At 38.4% G+C, this 15,069-nt stretch overlaps 1 protein-coding gene across 1 annotated transcript in view; it reads left to right on the forward strand.

Annotated features, from left to right (window-relative positions):
* The first annotated feature begins 1,675 nt into the window (after positions 1–1,675).
* The window catches only part of LOC134193484 (cilia- and flagella-associated protein 61-like), a 46,701-nt gene continuing 33,307 nt past the window's right edge, over positions 1,676–15,069 (forward strand). Inside the window, exons 1-6 of the mRNA XM_062662311.1 lie at positions 1,676–1,689; positions 2,040–2,115; positions 2,333–2,383; positions 2,896–2,972; positions 3,046–3,144; positions 12,994–13,077. Coding sequence (XP_062518295.1) covers positions 1,676–1,689; positions 2,040–2,115; positions 2,333–2,383; positions 2,896–2,972; positions 3,046–3,144; positions 12,994–13,077 — 401 coding nt within the window. The remainder of the gene's footprint in view (positions 1,690–2,039; positions 2,116–2,332; positions 2,384–2,895; positions 2,973–3,045; positions 3,145–12,993; positions 13,078–15,069) is intronic.

The following is a 15,069-nucleotide window of genomic DNA, read 5'->3' on the forward strand; positions in this document are numbered from 1 at the left end:
CGTTCAGTCTATAGAGTTTTTGTGAATACACCAGAACAAGCCTTGCTCATTTTTGAGAGCGCACGACAAGTGCCATCCTCCTCCCCCTAGCGTACGCTTTGTACACTCGCAAAAATGCTGGAAAAATGGACAACCCCTAAGGGAAATCTGGACAAGATTGACAAGTTGGACAAGACATAGCATGATTTATATCAAAGTTTTTCACAAGAACAGCCATTTGGAAGATACTTGCATCTATTTTTTAAAGTGAGGTTATCTCAAAATCAGATTGAGTTATGGTAAAACAATGCTGTTGCAAGGGTAGCACTGTTTACCAAAAGATGCCGCTATTTCTTTTGCTAGTGACATTGCCCTTTGAAGATCTGCAGTCAGTTTGTTCTTGACAATCTGCACGTTTGCCATCAGATGCTGTTGTTTTTCTTGCGGAGTCTTGATTTGATGGCATTTGTTTAAGCAGTGACAGTTTCAATATTTTTTCTTGAAGGATTATTCTTCTGTCAATAGGCGTTGATGGTGTTTGAACGTAGGTACTTCGAGTTTAGTGTAGTGGGATCAGTCATTGCAAGTCATCCATATACTGGCAGCGAGAGACATCAGCATCCTTCCATGTGTCTAGGGCTTTGCATGTGCAGTACGTGATTCATTCTGGATCAGTTTTACTAACTCTAAATCAGCGTTGTTGGTTCTCAAAGAAAAGTTTGTTAGAAATTATGCTATAGGATACATATAGTGCTGCTTTGTGGTTCATTCTTGACAAATTGTGCAAATAGGCTGATTTTTTGTTTTGCACTGCTTTGTGTTGTGATCTTAGTCCCCAATGGAAGCTCCTGGAATGGCCTTTAGAAGTGATTTTTATGATGTTCTTTGCAAGATCTAAGGCTTGAGAACAAAACATGATTTGTTTTGTCTTGGTATTATTTGAATTTAGGTCTAGCTATACAGTAAGACTGTCTCACAGTTTTTGAATTGCACTAAGGTTTTCTCCACTAGCAGAAATCATTTACACAACAAATTTGCTTGCTCTTACTTTCCTGCATCTTGGAAATTAGAGGCATGGTAGCCAAGGAGTATACCGTATAACTGGCTATGTCTGAGATCATGATATTTCTTTGAATTCTGCGAAAGAATCACAGAGAGCTCAAATAAAATTCGCAGATATTTAGGCCTATCTTCGGAGTCCTGGGAAGTCACTGGTCCAACACATGTACATGTGTACCGGTAACTGTCTTCTTGGTTGGAACGCAAAATTTAATTTGCAGTAATTAAAACTTTTGTCTAAATTCTCAAATTGCAGTAATTTAAGACTGCAGAAATGACCAGGTATATGGTATACTCAATTGCTAGTTAACCTTGCGTGTTTCTTAATGTTTCTTGACCATAGGATTTTACTACCAGCAAAGGGTTAGAATTTTATCTCTATGTGTTGAAAAGATAAGAAACATTGCAGGAAAATTGATTTGTATGTTTTCTAAATGCATCTTGTTTATTCAAACAGTATCTGTTGAAAGCATTTGTTGCATCAACCAGCCAACAGTTTTAGTGTTGGTGTCTGTATTGTTCAGAATTTTATTGTAGAATATATATTGTAGACAAAGTTTAGAAAAGAAATTGTGAATGGTGCATTTCTGCTTTTGTGCATTTGATATAATTACTAATACTTTGCATGTGTCTAATGATGACTGATTGGAGGTCAGATGTTGGCACAGAAGATGCTCAGATTTCAGCTAGTTTATTGATAGCAGTATCTTAGTAATTGTAGTAAAATTACAACTAGTCAGATTTGTCAGTGTCTAGTTTGCAATAGAACAAAATTGTTTTGCAGTAAGACTTAATTATGGTAATTAAGAGACATTTCTTAACAGTTTATGGAATCTGAAATTAATATTCTGTTGCTGATAATGAAATTTAACATTGATGCAATAAAAGTGTTTGGTTTTTGTCAATATTGCTTCATCATTTGAGTCATCTCTTTACACTAACCTGGAATATTTATGTATTGAGACTATTTAATGGTAGTTTATTTTACATTATTTATGCAGATCTCGGAGACAGGTGCAGTATCCTGTTGACAACCTTGGTCAGAATGTGCCTTCAAATCGGATTCTGCAAGTTCAGGTTTGTTGCTATGAGTTTATAGTATAGTATTGGTTCATTTAGTGTTGCTGTTATTGTGTGTGCTGCTTTGAGGTACTGTATAAGATGAAACATTGGTAGGAATTTATTTTGATGGTTTGTTAAGAAATTAACGGAAAATGCATAGTGGCGGATTTTTATTTTGGCGGTTGGACGTGACATTCCCCACCCAATAGTTAATTGTCTTTTGGTTTTGTAGGAGCCATATGCTTTGTATCATATCAACAAAAAGTTGACTTTGGAGCCTAAGGTAAGATGATTCTAAACATTGTATTTAATTAAGCCTTTCATATTGACTCTATTTAGACACACAACAGATGCCTTTTTTCTAGTTGTATTTGTGTGTGTGTGTGTGTGTGTGTGTGTGTGTGTGTGTGTGTGTGTGTGTGTGTGTGTGTGTGTGTGTGTGTTGTGTGTGTGTGTGTGTGTGTGTGTGAGAGAGAGAGAGAGAGAGAGAGAGAGAGGGAGGGAGGGAGGGAGGGAGGGAAGGAGGGAGGGAGGGAAGGAGGGAGGGAGGGAAGGAGGGAGGGAGGGAGAGGAGAGTTGGTGTGTGTCTGTGAGTGTGTGTGTGTGTGTGTGTGTGTGTGTGTGTGTGTGTGTGTGTGTGTGTGTGTGCGTGCGTGTGCAGGTGTGTATGTGTGAGTGGATGCATATGTTTGTGTGTGCATGTGTGTGTGGGAACATGTGTTTCAATGTGTGTATGAAAGTGTGGAGGAGTCGGTTTCCAATTTGTCCTAATTTGTTGATGATATTTTAATTAAGATTACTGTCAATGCAAGAATTGTGGTTGTTGGAGCAAGTGATGTTGGGCTCTCGTTTCTTGAGACTTTATCATTCAGGTGCAATATCTTTAATATTCTTGTAAAGCAACAGTTGTTGTATTGTTTATTTCATTTATTTTTGTAAATACAGTCCACATCTGCATTTTAACAACTTGACTCTAATCTCTCCTCAAGGCTTGCCATGGCATTCAGCACCGGATGACATATTGGACAACATGCTACCACAAGGGTGAGTTGAAGTTGTTTCCATGTACTGTAAGCTTTGAGCTGTGGCAACAAAGTCGTGACATTTCAAACTACTTAAACAATGTAAATGTTAACGACCTAGAGACTTTAATGACAGTTAAATGAATGGACAGATAAGAGGTTCACTGCAGAGAGAATATGTAAATGAGGGTGAGAGTTTAATATGCCTGTCATTATGTAGTACTGTAATAAGCACTTGTGTATAACACAACTTGGGTGGTAATTGAACACAAACAATGTGACAAACATTCCCGAAGAAATGCCTATTATTTTTCTGCAATGTCTGCACAGTTATAAAGGAACTTGGCAAAGATCAGATCTGGCTGAATCAACTTATTTTGATGTATCAATATGTGGTATTCAGGCTTGATTGGTGGGTGTTGACATTGTGAGCATTAAGTCTAGTTCACAATACACCTCGCATTGCGTCGTGTCCTGCCGCGTCAAAGGAGGCATTTCCAACGCGACGCGACGTGACAGGCTAGAATAGGAAAAAATCCTGTCCAACACGTCGTGTCGTGTTGCGTTGGAAATGACCTCCTTTGACGTGACACGACGTGATATGAGGTGTAGTGTGAACCAGGCTTTAGCCACAACCTGTGTTGTCTACAAGCAGCAATGGTTATGTGGAGTCAATTAACGTCAACTTAACTAATAAAGATGTTTAAGTTAATAGACACCTCTGCCTGAATAGGCGCCTTGTATGCTTAATATTAGACAACACACACACACACACACACACACACACACACACACACACACACACACACACACACACACACACACACACACACACACACACACACACACACACACACACACACACACACACACACACACACACACACACACACACACACACACACACACACACACACAGACACACACACGACACACACACACGACACACACACACGACACATACACACGGCACACACACACACACACACACACACACACACACACACACACACCTAGTGCTGTGTTTCCAATGAATTCTGGCATTGCTACTTGAATTTAAACTATTAATTAAATAAAGCTATACAGGAAAAACTATTAAAAATCTCTTCCAATTATCTGAAAAACTTAAAAATTAAATTTTGAATGGTTGGAGCATGCGCTCTTGTCATATCTTAGTGACGACCTTGGTATTGTTTGAAACCGCAAATTCCCGAATTTTCTATAGTTAGGGTACCAACCGGGTATGTATTACACAGGTGGTTTGATAAGGCTTTTGCATATCAAGAATTGTTAGAATTGTTAACTCATTAAGAAGGTATGACTTTACAATAAGAATGCTGCTAATAGAGGAAGTAGCCAATTAGCAAGGTCACTAAATGGTCCGCTACCTTGACATCAACTCACAGTCGCTCTTGTTTCGTGAGCAGTTGCTTGGTATTTCTGACTCCTCTTCTCGTTCTGTTTCATCATGATAGCCTGTGACTTCCTCTACTGTTACCTAACGTCTTTGTATTATAATATGACCTCTAAATTGTACAGTTAATGGGATATCACTTAACATCTGAGTGTGGTAAACAAATACATTTGCATCATTAGTCACTTCCGAGGTCAACAGAGAGTAGTCAAACTATGACTCAACTTGGTTGCATTTTCACATGTTTTGTATTTCAAAACATATAGTATTAGACAATGGTTCTCAATTTGTGTCTAGTGACTTCAAATTTTTTAAAAAAAACCATAACATCTTGCATATCCTGACACCTCCATACTATCCACAAAGCAATGGGCAGGTTAAACGGTTTATCCAATCGTTGAAGTCAGTAATCAAGAAGGGAATGAAGAAGGCAGGATCGAATTTAGAAGAATTTGTAACAGACTTGTAGTCTGTCTATAGAAATACTATGATCACAGTACTACCGGCATCATCTCTTCTTCAAGAGTATTGATGAATTGAGATTTGAGATGTCCTATGGATCTCCTAGGACCTCCACATAAAGTTTCAAAGATCAATAGAAAACTACATAGTACAGTGGATAAGGCTTAAAGCAGTATTCCGGAGATAAGAGGTAGGCTGCTCGCTCCGTCTTCGCTCGATAATGGGAAATCGATACTAACCAAGTTGGTATCTCAACGCTATCTCAGAGCAAACTCGACAGATGTATGTTAAGAATTTTCATAACTCAAAAACTGATGGGGTTGTTTCAAGAATTTCATCCGCATAGTGAAGAATTTTTTGCACGCCATCGGATCACGCGAGCTTTATTGATGCAAGCATGTTCTCGGAAATTGTCTTTCTGTTGTTTCCGTTGCTCCAAGCACGGTGGAAACTGTCTTGGTACTTCAGACCGTCTAGAGACTGACATTTTTGTGCAATGTTTGAGAGAATAGGCATTTTGTGAGATTCTTTGGCATTGTGAAGACAATGGACGCTGTCATCGATTGTGTTCTAACAGTTTATGAGGCACTCATCCCTATGCAGGAACACTTTCCGCAAACTCCCTTGATCACCCAAGTTTGCTATTTTGGCTGCACACTATGCTGCATACTAAAGCTGCGCAGTTCTCCGGAGTGTTTTAACAAAAGAAACGTCATGACCGGATTGCGCATGAGAGAAAACCATTCAATCTTCATGATGTTGTTCTGGTGCATAATATAAATAGCAAAGGTGGGAAAAAGCAAAGGTCATTAGTGTAGCTTTTTGTTTAGTGCAAATGCAGCAAAACAAACGTAATCGTGCTAACAGTCAACCCAAAGCCAGATGCGGGACCTGAACTTTGGTCAAACCAACTACTGGGGCTCCTGGATGCCACAATCATCTCCCTTTGTTCAAAATAAAGAGAAAGAAAAAGGCTATTGCCAATATATAACTATTCTAGACTAAATGTAATAAGAAATGCATCTAAGTCTAGTTATGTCGTCTAGGAGGTATACCCTTTTGTTGTGTGATAACTTCTTCTAACAGGGAGTTTTGGTGAACTTCGTCATTAACGGATGAGTCACCAACAGACGAATCGCTATTAGAAACAGATGGGTCACCTTCAGATGAGTTGCTATCATACACTTGATTCTGAGCCAACTTGTAGTGTTCTTCGCTTTGGGACAGGGGATTAGATGATCTATGTGAACTTTTTTCCTAGCTGAATTGTTGACCAATTGTACTGTGTAGTACTTAATTTTCCAACACTCTGATGACCTTGCTTTTTGCCACCTTTGCATATTTGTATTACGTGCCACAGGAACATCATGAAGATTAAATGGTTTTCTCTCATGAGCAGTCCCATTGTGACTCTTCTTTTGTTTAGCTGAGCTTTATCCACTGCTCTGTGTAGTTTCTATTGAGCTTTGAAAGTTTATGGAGGTCTGATGAGATCCAAATGACATCTCAAATCTCGATTCATCAATAATCTTGCTGGAGAGATACCCGTAGTACTGTGATTAATATTTCCATAGACAGACAGAAAGTCTGTTACAAGTTCTTCTAAATTCTATTCTGCCTTCTTCGTTCCCTTCTTGATGCTGACTTCAATGATTGGCTAAACCCGTTTAACCTGCCCATTGCTTTGTGGATGGTCTGGAGGTGTTAGGACATGCAAGATGCCATGGTTTTTGCAGAAAATTTTTTAAGTCGCCAGACACAATTGAGGACCATTGTCTGATACTATGTTTTGGAATGCTGCAAAAGCCGAAAGTGTTTTGTTCTTGACTGTTGAAGACCAGCCTTCTTTAATGCATTTCATAGCAAGTTGCAGAATGTCGTCATTCTTTTGTATACTTTTGAAGATAATGATTGACAATTAGCCCATCTTTAATGATTTGACCTTTCATAGCTGCAATATGCTGTTCTGACTGACCTTCGTATTCATTGATCTGATCAAACTCTTTATCTGAACCAATTGGAAGACGAGATAGACAGTCCAACTGTCTTGAATCTTCTGTACTGAATGTGTTGGAGTGCCCAAGGTGCCATTTGCCACGTGTCCGAATGGGAATTGTTATTTTCGTAGAACAAAGTTTCTACCCAGCAGATAATGTCGAAATTTATGTGTTCCGAAAATAATTGCTGAAGCTTTACATTTGACTTGAGAGTAATTTCATTCTGATTTTGTCAAAGACTTAGAAGCGTAAGCAACTGGATGTTCTTTTCCTTGTTCGGTCATTCAAAACAGTCACACTCCTAAGGTTTTTCACTAGCATTGCATGACAAACCAAGAGGACAAAACATATCATAATTTGCAAGAACTGGCAGAGACGTTAACTTTTGCTTCATCTGTTGAAAAGCAGACTCTTCTTTGGCCGACCAGTTCCACTTTGAATCTTTCTTGAGTAAAAGTGTATAACTGGACATTTGTGGAAAAATTTACCAAAATAAGTGATCATACCTAAGAACAATCTCAATTCAGACTGGTCTTTTGATGCTCTCCTCGTCTGAATTGCATTGGTCCTTTCTTCAGATACTCTTATTCCTGCACTATCCATAATATGTCCGTTGCATGGATTGTTGGCAGAAAGAGCACTTCTTCTTTTTGATGAGCAATCCATTTTGTTGCAATCTTTGACAAACTGGATGGAGACAGATTCTCTATGTGTTCATTTTTATTCTTTCCAGTAATCAAAATATCATCCATGTAAACACAAATTTCTTTCAGACCTCCAAGACTATGGTCACAACTCTCTGATAAATGGCAGGGGCCGGGCTGATGCCAAACGGTAAACGTCTACACTTGAACAATCCAATATGTGTGGTACTGATTAAATATTTCTGACTATCTTCATCAATTTGTAATTGATTTGTAGGTGTCCTTCTAATCAATTTTGGAGAAAAGGTTATGCCCTGCTAGTAAGCTAAATAGCTCTGTTAGTATAGGAATTGGATATTGATCAGTGACTAGAAAATAATTGAGTTGTTTGAAGTCACTACATATTTTGGTAGCTCCAGTGGGTTTAACATGTGCACCGTGGGAGGCGCACAAAGGGCCGTGTTGACTGGTTCTAGGACACCATTCTTAACGTTTCTTGCCAGTTCAGTCTCTAGTTGTGCTCTAAGATGCAATTGCTGTCTCCTGAACGGAAAAAACTTTTATCTTAGCTTCAGGACATACGCTAATCCCAACAGTATGACTGCGATAACCCAATTTATTTTCACACAAGACTGAAACCTTTCTAACAATTTCTTTACTTGTGTCTCTCTTTTAGTCACTTCCGTCATCATTACACTAGATCTGCCTCCTACCGACTTGAGATAGTCAATACACATAGTAGCCGCACCAATCTTTCTCGCCCAATCCATACTCAAGAGATTGGAACCCTGACCTTGTCTCACATAAAAGTGAATTGGAACAACTTTGTTACAAAGTCATAATTTGACCTGAAGCATTTCTTAGTCGCTCCCTCTCCTTTGTCAGTTTTGGTGTACCAATTCTATTCCATGTCACCTCGTTCAATAAAGAGACATCAGCTTCTGTACCACACGAAAAGTCACTAGATTGTTTAGTCGAGCATCAACCGTAAGTTTTTCGATGAATTGTGAACCGTTTCAGCACAGTAAAAACTCTGTGACAGATTCGATGTAATATCTAGGACTTCCCTCTTCTAATGAGAAATTGGCTTCGGATGCTTGTGTTGTACTTTATAGGCTTTCTCAGTTTTTTACTTTTGAATGATTTACTCGTCTTTCCTGAATCTCTTAAGGGTGGTTCACAATTTTTGTCATTTTCACAAGCGTACAAAATGCACGCTAGGATGGTAGGGGTTAGAGTCTTGCGTACACTTTTTAAATGATGATTAGGATATTGATTTATTTATCTTCTCATTTTAATACCAAACGATGCTTTATGTGATGTCCTTCAAATGCTCAGAAGATGCATTGCGCAGGACCCTTATTAGACGGTTAGACTGTTTTGAGTTGAGCTCTTTCGATGTAATCTGGAATCGCAAAGTTTGCCCCTGCGCATCCTGAAATAATGCGGATATTTAAGGTAGCGTGGAGATCTGCATGGAAGCCTTCCAAGACTTTCAGTCATTGTTTACTTATTGCCTGCGTAAACCAACCGTTGTGCACAAGAATCCGCACTGACTATATCTTCACTTTATGAACGTCTTTGTGTTCAACAACGACACGGAGCAAGGTGGTGCGTACCGGACAGAAGGAGTGAACAGCAGCTGCAAAAGACAAGGCCAAACTCTGCCTCATGTTCGAAGCAGCGAGGGAAAAGATGAAAAAGATGCAGAAAGATGCAGGACGCTGCATTGTTTTGAAGAAGACGGCAAGATGTCACATTCTACGTGGTATTCTAGAAAAACAATACTGCATTTTACAAAAGCAATACACTCGATGCTAAAAACTGTTGGTTGTTTAGTATTAATTGCATATTGCGTAGGAAATACTAGACTACGTGCAGTAGGTGAGTTGTAGTAACATATGCATCATTGCTGCATACTGGTACATGTCAGCACGTGATCAGAAAATCGTTGTTTTAAAATACGTTTTTGAGAGGAGGGAAGGTGTAGCTAAAAAGTGTACGTTTTGTACGCTTGTGAAAATGACGAAAATTGTGAACGACCCCTTAGGGCAACGAGATTTTGATACAATTTTCTGGTTCTTTATCTACCTAGGACATTCCCATTGATAGTGGCCTTCTTTATTGCAGCGAAAACATATAACTCTTTGTCTAGCTGCTTGACACAGTCTTCTACGATGTTTTCTTTCCAGTTGTTAAACATCCTGACTTTCAGCCGTTGTTACTCGATCCCGTAGCAGCTACACTGTTCTTCACACTTTTCATTGTTCTAGTTATCAGAACCACTTTGTCACATGATTGGGTCAGCAAGTCTTCTCTCATATACTGTAGCTTCTGCAAAATTTCATCGTCTCGAATTCCAGCAACGAAAATGTCTCTCACTTTATCCTTGTACTCTGTCTTGGCAAGAGCAATTTGCCACATGTTGTCTTAATGTATCAGCATAGTCTTGTACTGTCTCATGTTCCTGTTGACTTCTATGATGCACACACACTCATTCTACAATTGCATTGTGCTTTCATCGAAAGAAAGTTTGAACGTTTTCAACTAGCTGTGTAACCGACAAGTCTTTGATGCTTCTCGGAAGAACAGAATTTTTTAAGAGCATAAGTAATTATCTCATCTAGACTCTTAAACAAGCAAACTTACCTTTGGTCTTTGCTGATGGTGCAGTTTTCTGTAGTTAACTCCAAATAGAACTCAAATAATTTACTAACCATCAATTGAAACGTCGCAAAGAATCGTAACTTTCTACTTACATGAAACGCCAATTGATCTGGACAGTCTTTCAGAGTTGAATCGTAATGCTGGTTTCAAACTTATGTTCGCAGTGCCAATTGTAGCTGTTAATTTAGTATGAACTCAACAAAAACAAATGTGCTCGTGCTAACAGTTAACCCAAAGCCGGATCTGGGACCTGAGCTCCGGTCAAACCAACTACTGGAGCTCCCGGATGCCACAATCAGTGTGTTGGGGAATAGGTGCTACACTGTACAATACATGGGCACTCCGGTTAGGAGAAAAGTTGATATAGATTATCTAATCCCTAGTCCCAGGGCTGAAGAACAATACAAGTTGGCTCAAGATCAAGCTTATGATAGCCACTCGTTTAAAGGTGACTTATCTGTTTATGATCGCGATTTGTCTGTTGGTGACTCATCTGTTGATAACAAAGTTTCACCAATTTTTTTTCATAGAAGAAGTCATCGCACAGCAAAGGATATACCTCCTAAACAATATAGAGACTGAACTTTGTAAAATGACACTTCTCATCGCGTTTGTCTAGAGTAGTTATATACCTTTAGTACAGAGTAGTTATATATTGGCAATGTTCTTGTTTTATTTTTTATTTTTCTACGAAGGGAGATGATGTGGCATCCAAGAGCTTCAGCATTTGGTTTTGACTGGAGTTCAGAACCCAGATCTTGCTCTAGGTTGACTGTTACCACACATTTGTATATTTTGTTGAGTTTGTACTAAATAGAAGGCTACATGTATGAAGAAGTGTGAGGCGATAGAAACTGCTATTATGCTATAGTTTCATTTTTCAAGAGAGGTGTTTACTTTGTAATTTCATTAGTCAGAGAGCTGCTTATCCTAGTGATGGACAAAATAATGCGTCAGTTGGGTATAAGTATAGGTAGGGCAGTGCTCAAAATTAGTTTTCAAAGTTATTGGCTGTATGGCCGGTAGTGCCGGATGTTGGCCAGTTATTCAATTTTTTACCAGGTGTCTAATTTAATTGAGGAAGAACGCAGACAGTTTCCAACAAGAAATTGCCTAAAATTTGCAGTAACTAGCAAAAAGCAAATCATGAATTACAATATGTTACAGTTTTACATTAAATCAAACAATTCCAGATCTATGACGTTATTCTGGCATTATGCATGTGAGTTGTGCTAGTGTAACCATGCACATTATGGTATAGTGTAGCTATGTCACTCATTATTCAAGCTTCAAGACTCTAAGGGAATTTTACAGTACATTTATTTATGTAGTTTTAGGGTTTATATCAAATGGTTGTGTACCATATTGTCGAAAGAAGCCGTGGTTATTTCTGTATAATCCAAATTGGAATTCAGGCTAGTACTGTAGACAGGCTTATATTAAAGACACACTTATATGCCATTCGAATACACTAGGGTATAGACATGACAACCATTTACCACTTGAAGAAGCAAGGTTCATTAAGATATACAGACATAACTATCGCAAGATGGCAGTTTCAAGAGTGTCAACTGAATCTTTGTTAGCATTGTTGGTGTCATTGAACGCTGCATGCACACACTGACCCTTGCACACATGCATGTGACCACACGCGTATGCTTGCTGTGTGTCTTGAGCAAAAGATCAGCTTCTAAACGTGACCGACTTGTATGCAGCACGTGGTCTTTGATTTTTGGCTTTTATTCGAGATCAACTTGTATTTGAGGTTGACTTTTACTTGTGATAATACTGTATGTGTGTTATTCTAGTGGGAACTACACTATATTTTGGTTGTACATGATTGAAATAGAAGATAACACTAGATATTAGAGACCAAGGACGTCTTGCAACATTAATTAACACTATTTGCTATCATTAAGTCAGAATTGAGTTTGTTTTGCTTTAAGCACTACTGAATTCCATTCACTTTCCACTGTGTGTTAAGTGTGCTCATGCAGTTACAGGGTATTGTGATTTCTTATCATTGAGAATAAGTATTGTGACATCAATTTAACATTACATCTCAGCACCTTTGCCATACTTGTTGATGCTTTGTCAAATTTCTTGTGACGGTAGTCTAGTGGTTGGCTAAGTTTATGCTTATCTGTCACATGTGAGGGATGACCATGTTAGCTTATGAGCTGGCCAAGAGTATTGAAGAAGTATCTTGTGACTAAGCAGCTTTGGCTCAGATGCACAAACAAATTCAAGTAGACAAATTGCATTGAATTTATTATTTGTTGACTTTTTTATCAGCAAGAGCCATTCTTGACAGATAGCTATGAAACACTGAAATTTATTGAGTAGATGTAGGCATTAATTTCCAAAACTGTTATTTGATTTAGAGTAATTTTGATTTTAAGTTAGACAGCCTAATCTATCACAATTTTTGTTATTTACAACAGCTATCTTTTAGGCATCTAACGTAACAGCACAACAGTAGAATTCATTTTTGTGAAATCTGTTTCTGTGTTCTTATATTGGATAAACATTTCTTGCTATGCTACTCTCTGGACAAATATTTGGATGGCTCACTTTCTTAGATCTTTTTGTGAAGTGGAAATGGAAATACTTGTTAGTGTTACTTGTGTGCAGAAGATGGCTGTGTTTGCATTTGCCTATTGTATTATACATTTGTTTTCTTGTAGATATTACAGTCGAACTACTCATGAGCACATGTCAACAATGACTTGGGTGAATGTAGTAAAAGGGAAAATGACAGCAATTGACAGGTATTTTTCATCCAGTTGAATTGCTATTGCCATAATTGTATTGATGGGTAAGGTTTGATGTTAGTACTGTTAGTAGTTTATGGTTTAGAGAATGCATGGTTATTTTATAGGTCAGAAGTGCTGGATATTTTGCAATGGGATATATGTCATCAGTTTCTTAAAGATATTATGTGAAATCTGTGTGATTTATTTGTATAAATAATTAATAAATGTTTTGTAAACTTATGAAACTTTTGACAATGAGTACCAATCGTTACTCTATATTTTGATGTTTACCAATAAAAAGGAAACAATGTTTATTTGTGCATTTGTTCTATTTGTTCTGTGCTGCATATTTCTTTCTCTTCTGTATCTCTTTTCTTTTCTTGTGTCCTAAGAGGGACTGCACTAATTTTAGTGTGAAGACAATATATTATCACACCATCAGGTGCAGTTTCTTTGCAGGACAGCACACACATACACACACGCGCGCGCACACACACACACACACACACACACTCACACACACTCACACACACACACACACACACACACACACACACACACACACACACACACATGCAGGCAGGACGCATGCACGCATGCACGCACGCACATGCGTGTACACACACACACACACACACACACACACACACACACACACACACACACACACACACACACACACACACACACACACACACACACACACACACACACACACACACACATGCTCATCTTACACATACACAAACTAAAAAACTAAATTAGTGTTACGTTACTCCTGCAATGAAGCTGTCCAACAGATTTAACCAGTTCATGCACTGAATGAATAGCACTTTTAAGAAACAATAATTGCTCTTTCTTCATCTTTTCAGCTAATCCTACAAACCAGTCTCCTGACCTGTCTGTAACTGACTCTCTGTACCTCATGCCTTTATTTATTTATACCTTTCCAAGCCAGATCAGACAAGCAACAACCTCCTAGTTTTCATCACTGCAGCACTAACAGCACTAAACTTTTACATCTGTCCTTTCACTTCACTTGTTGTGATTGTACCCAAATGCTCCATGGATTGTTTATAAGGCAGAATGGTTGCATTCAGATGTAACTCTGGGTCTTTGATAAATGACCATTTGAATTGACAAAGACTATGGATGTAGATTTCTCATTGAATAGTAGACTATGATTGTCTGCTTTTGCAGTGCACGTATTCAGCATCCTTTGAATGCCTAACACTGTAGGAGACAAAAATGTCATATCATCAGCATATGTGAGAGCTTCCACATATTTGCTACCTATCCCACACATTGTCTCCACTTTGCTCTAATTGTTTAGAAGATCATCAATGTTGATGGTGAAGAAAGTTGGCGATAAGATGCCCCCTGCCTCAAGTCATTTCTCATTCTGAATGGACTAGAGAGTCTATCATTCCATTTCATCTGCATGATCTCTCCCTCATACCACACATGCAGAAACTTCACCATATATGCTGGACATCATGTACATAGTAGTTTGTTAAAAAACTTAGAGTCAGGTACCCTAGCTATTGTATGCTTTAGACAGATCTAAAGCTCATCCAAAGACTTCACGGTTTTCCTTTTTCAGATAATATTGCACTGACTCTTTCAAAACAAATTTACAGTCCCCACAGACTGCCTTTTACTTGACTGATGCAAACATGAACTAGACTTTCTGAGAAGTATTCTCTCTAGTGCCTTTGAGGCAACACAAGAAATTGCAATACCACAATAGTTATCCACCTTTGTAGAATTTTCTATCTTGTCCTTGCTGACAGGATAAATGACCGCAGCCATTGCTTTGGAACGAAGGAATGTCTTGGAAATACTGTGAAAGAAATGCTAATATGAATAAATAGAGAAGCACTATACAGTGCTAAACCCTCGGCTGGTGTACATGCACACCACATGGCACTAAGACATTTACAGTGTATGTAAGGCAGCTGATGATCAAGAGGCACAAACGCTAATGAATTTGACACTATTGAAAAT

This window comes from Corticium candelabrum, chromosome 17 (genome assembly GCF_963422355.1).
Source record: "Corticium candelabrum chromosome 17, ooCorCand1.1, whole genome shotgun sequence".
Lineage (NCBI taxonomy): Eukaryota > Metazoa > Porifera > Homoscleromorpha > Homosclerophorida > Plakinidae > Corticium > Corticium candelabrum.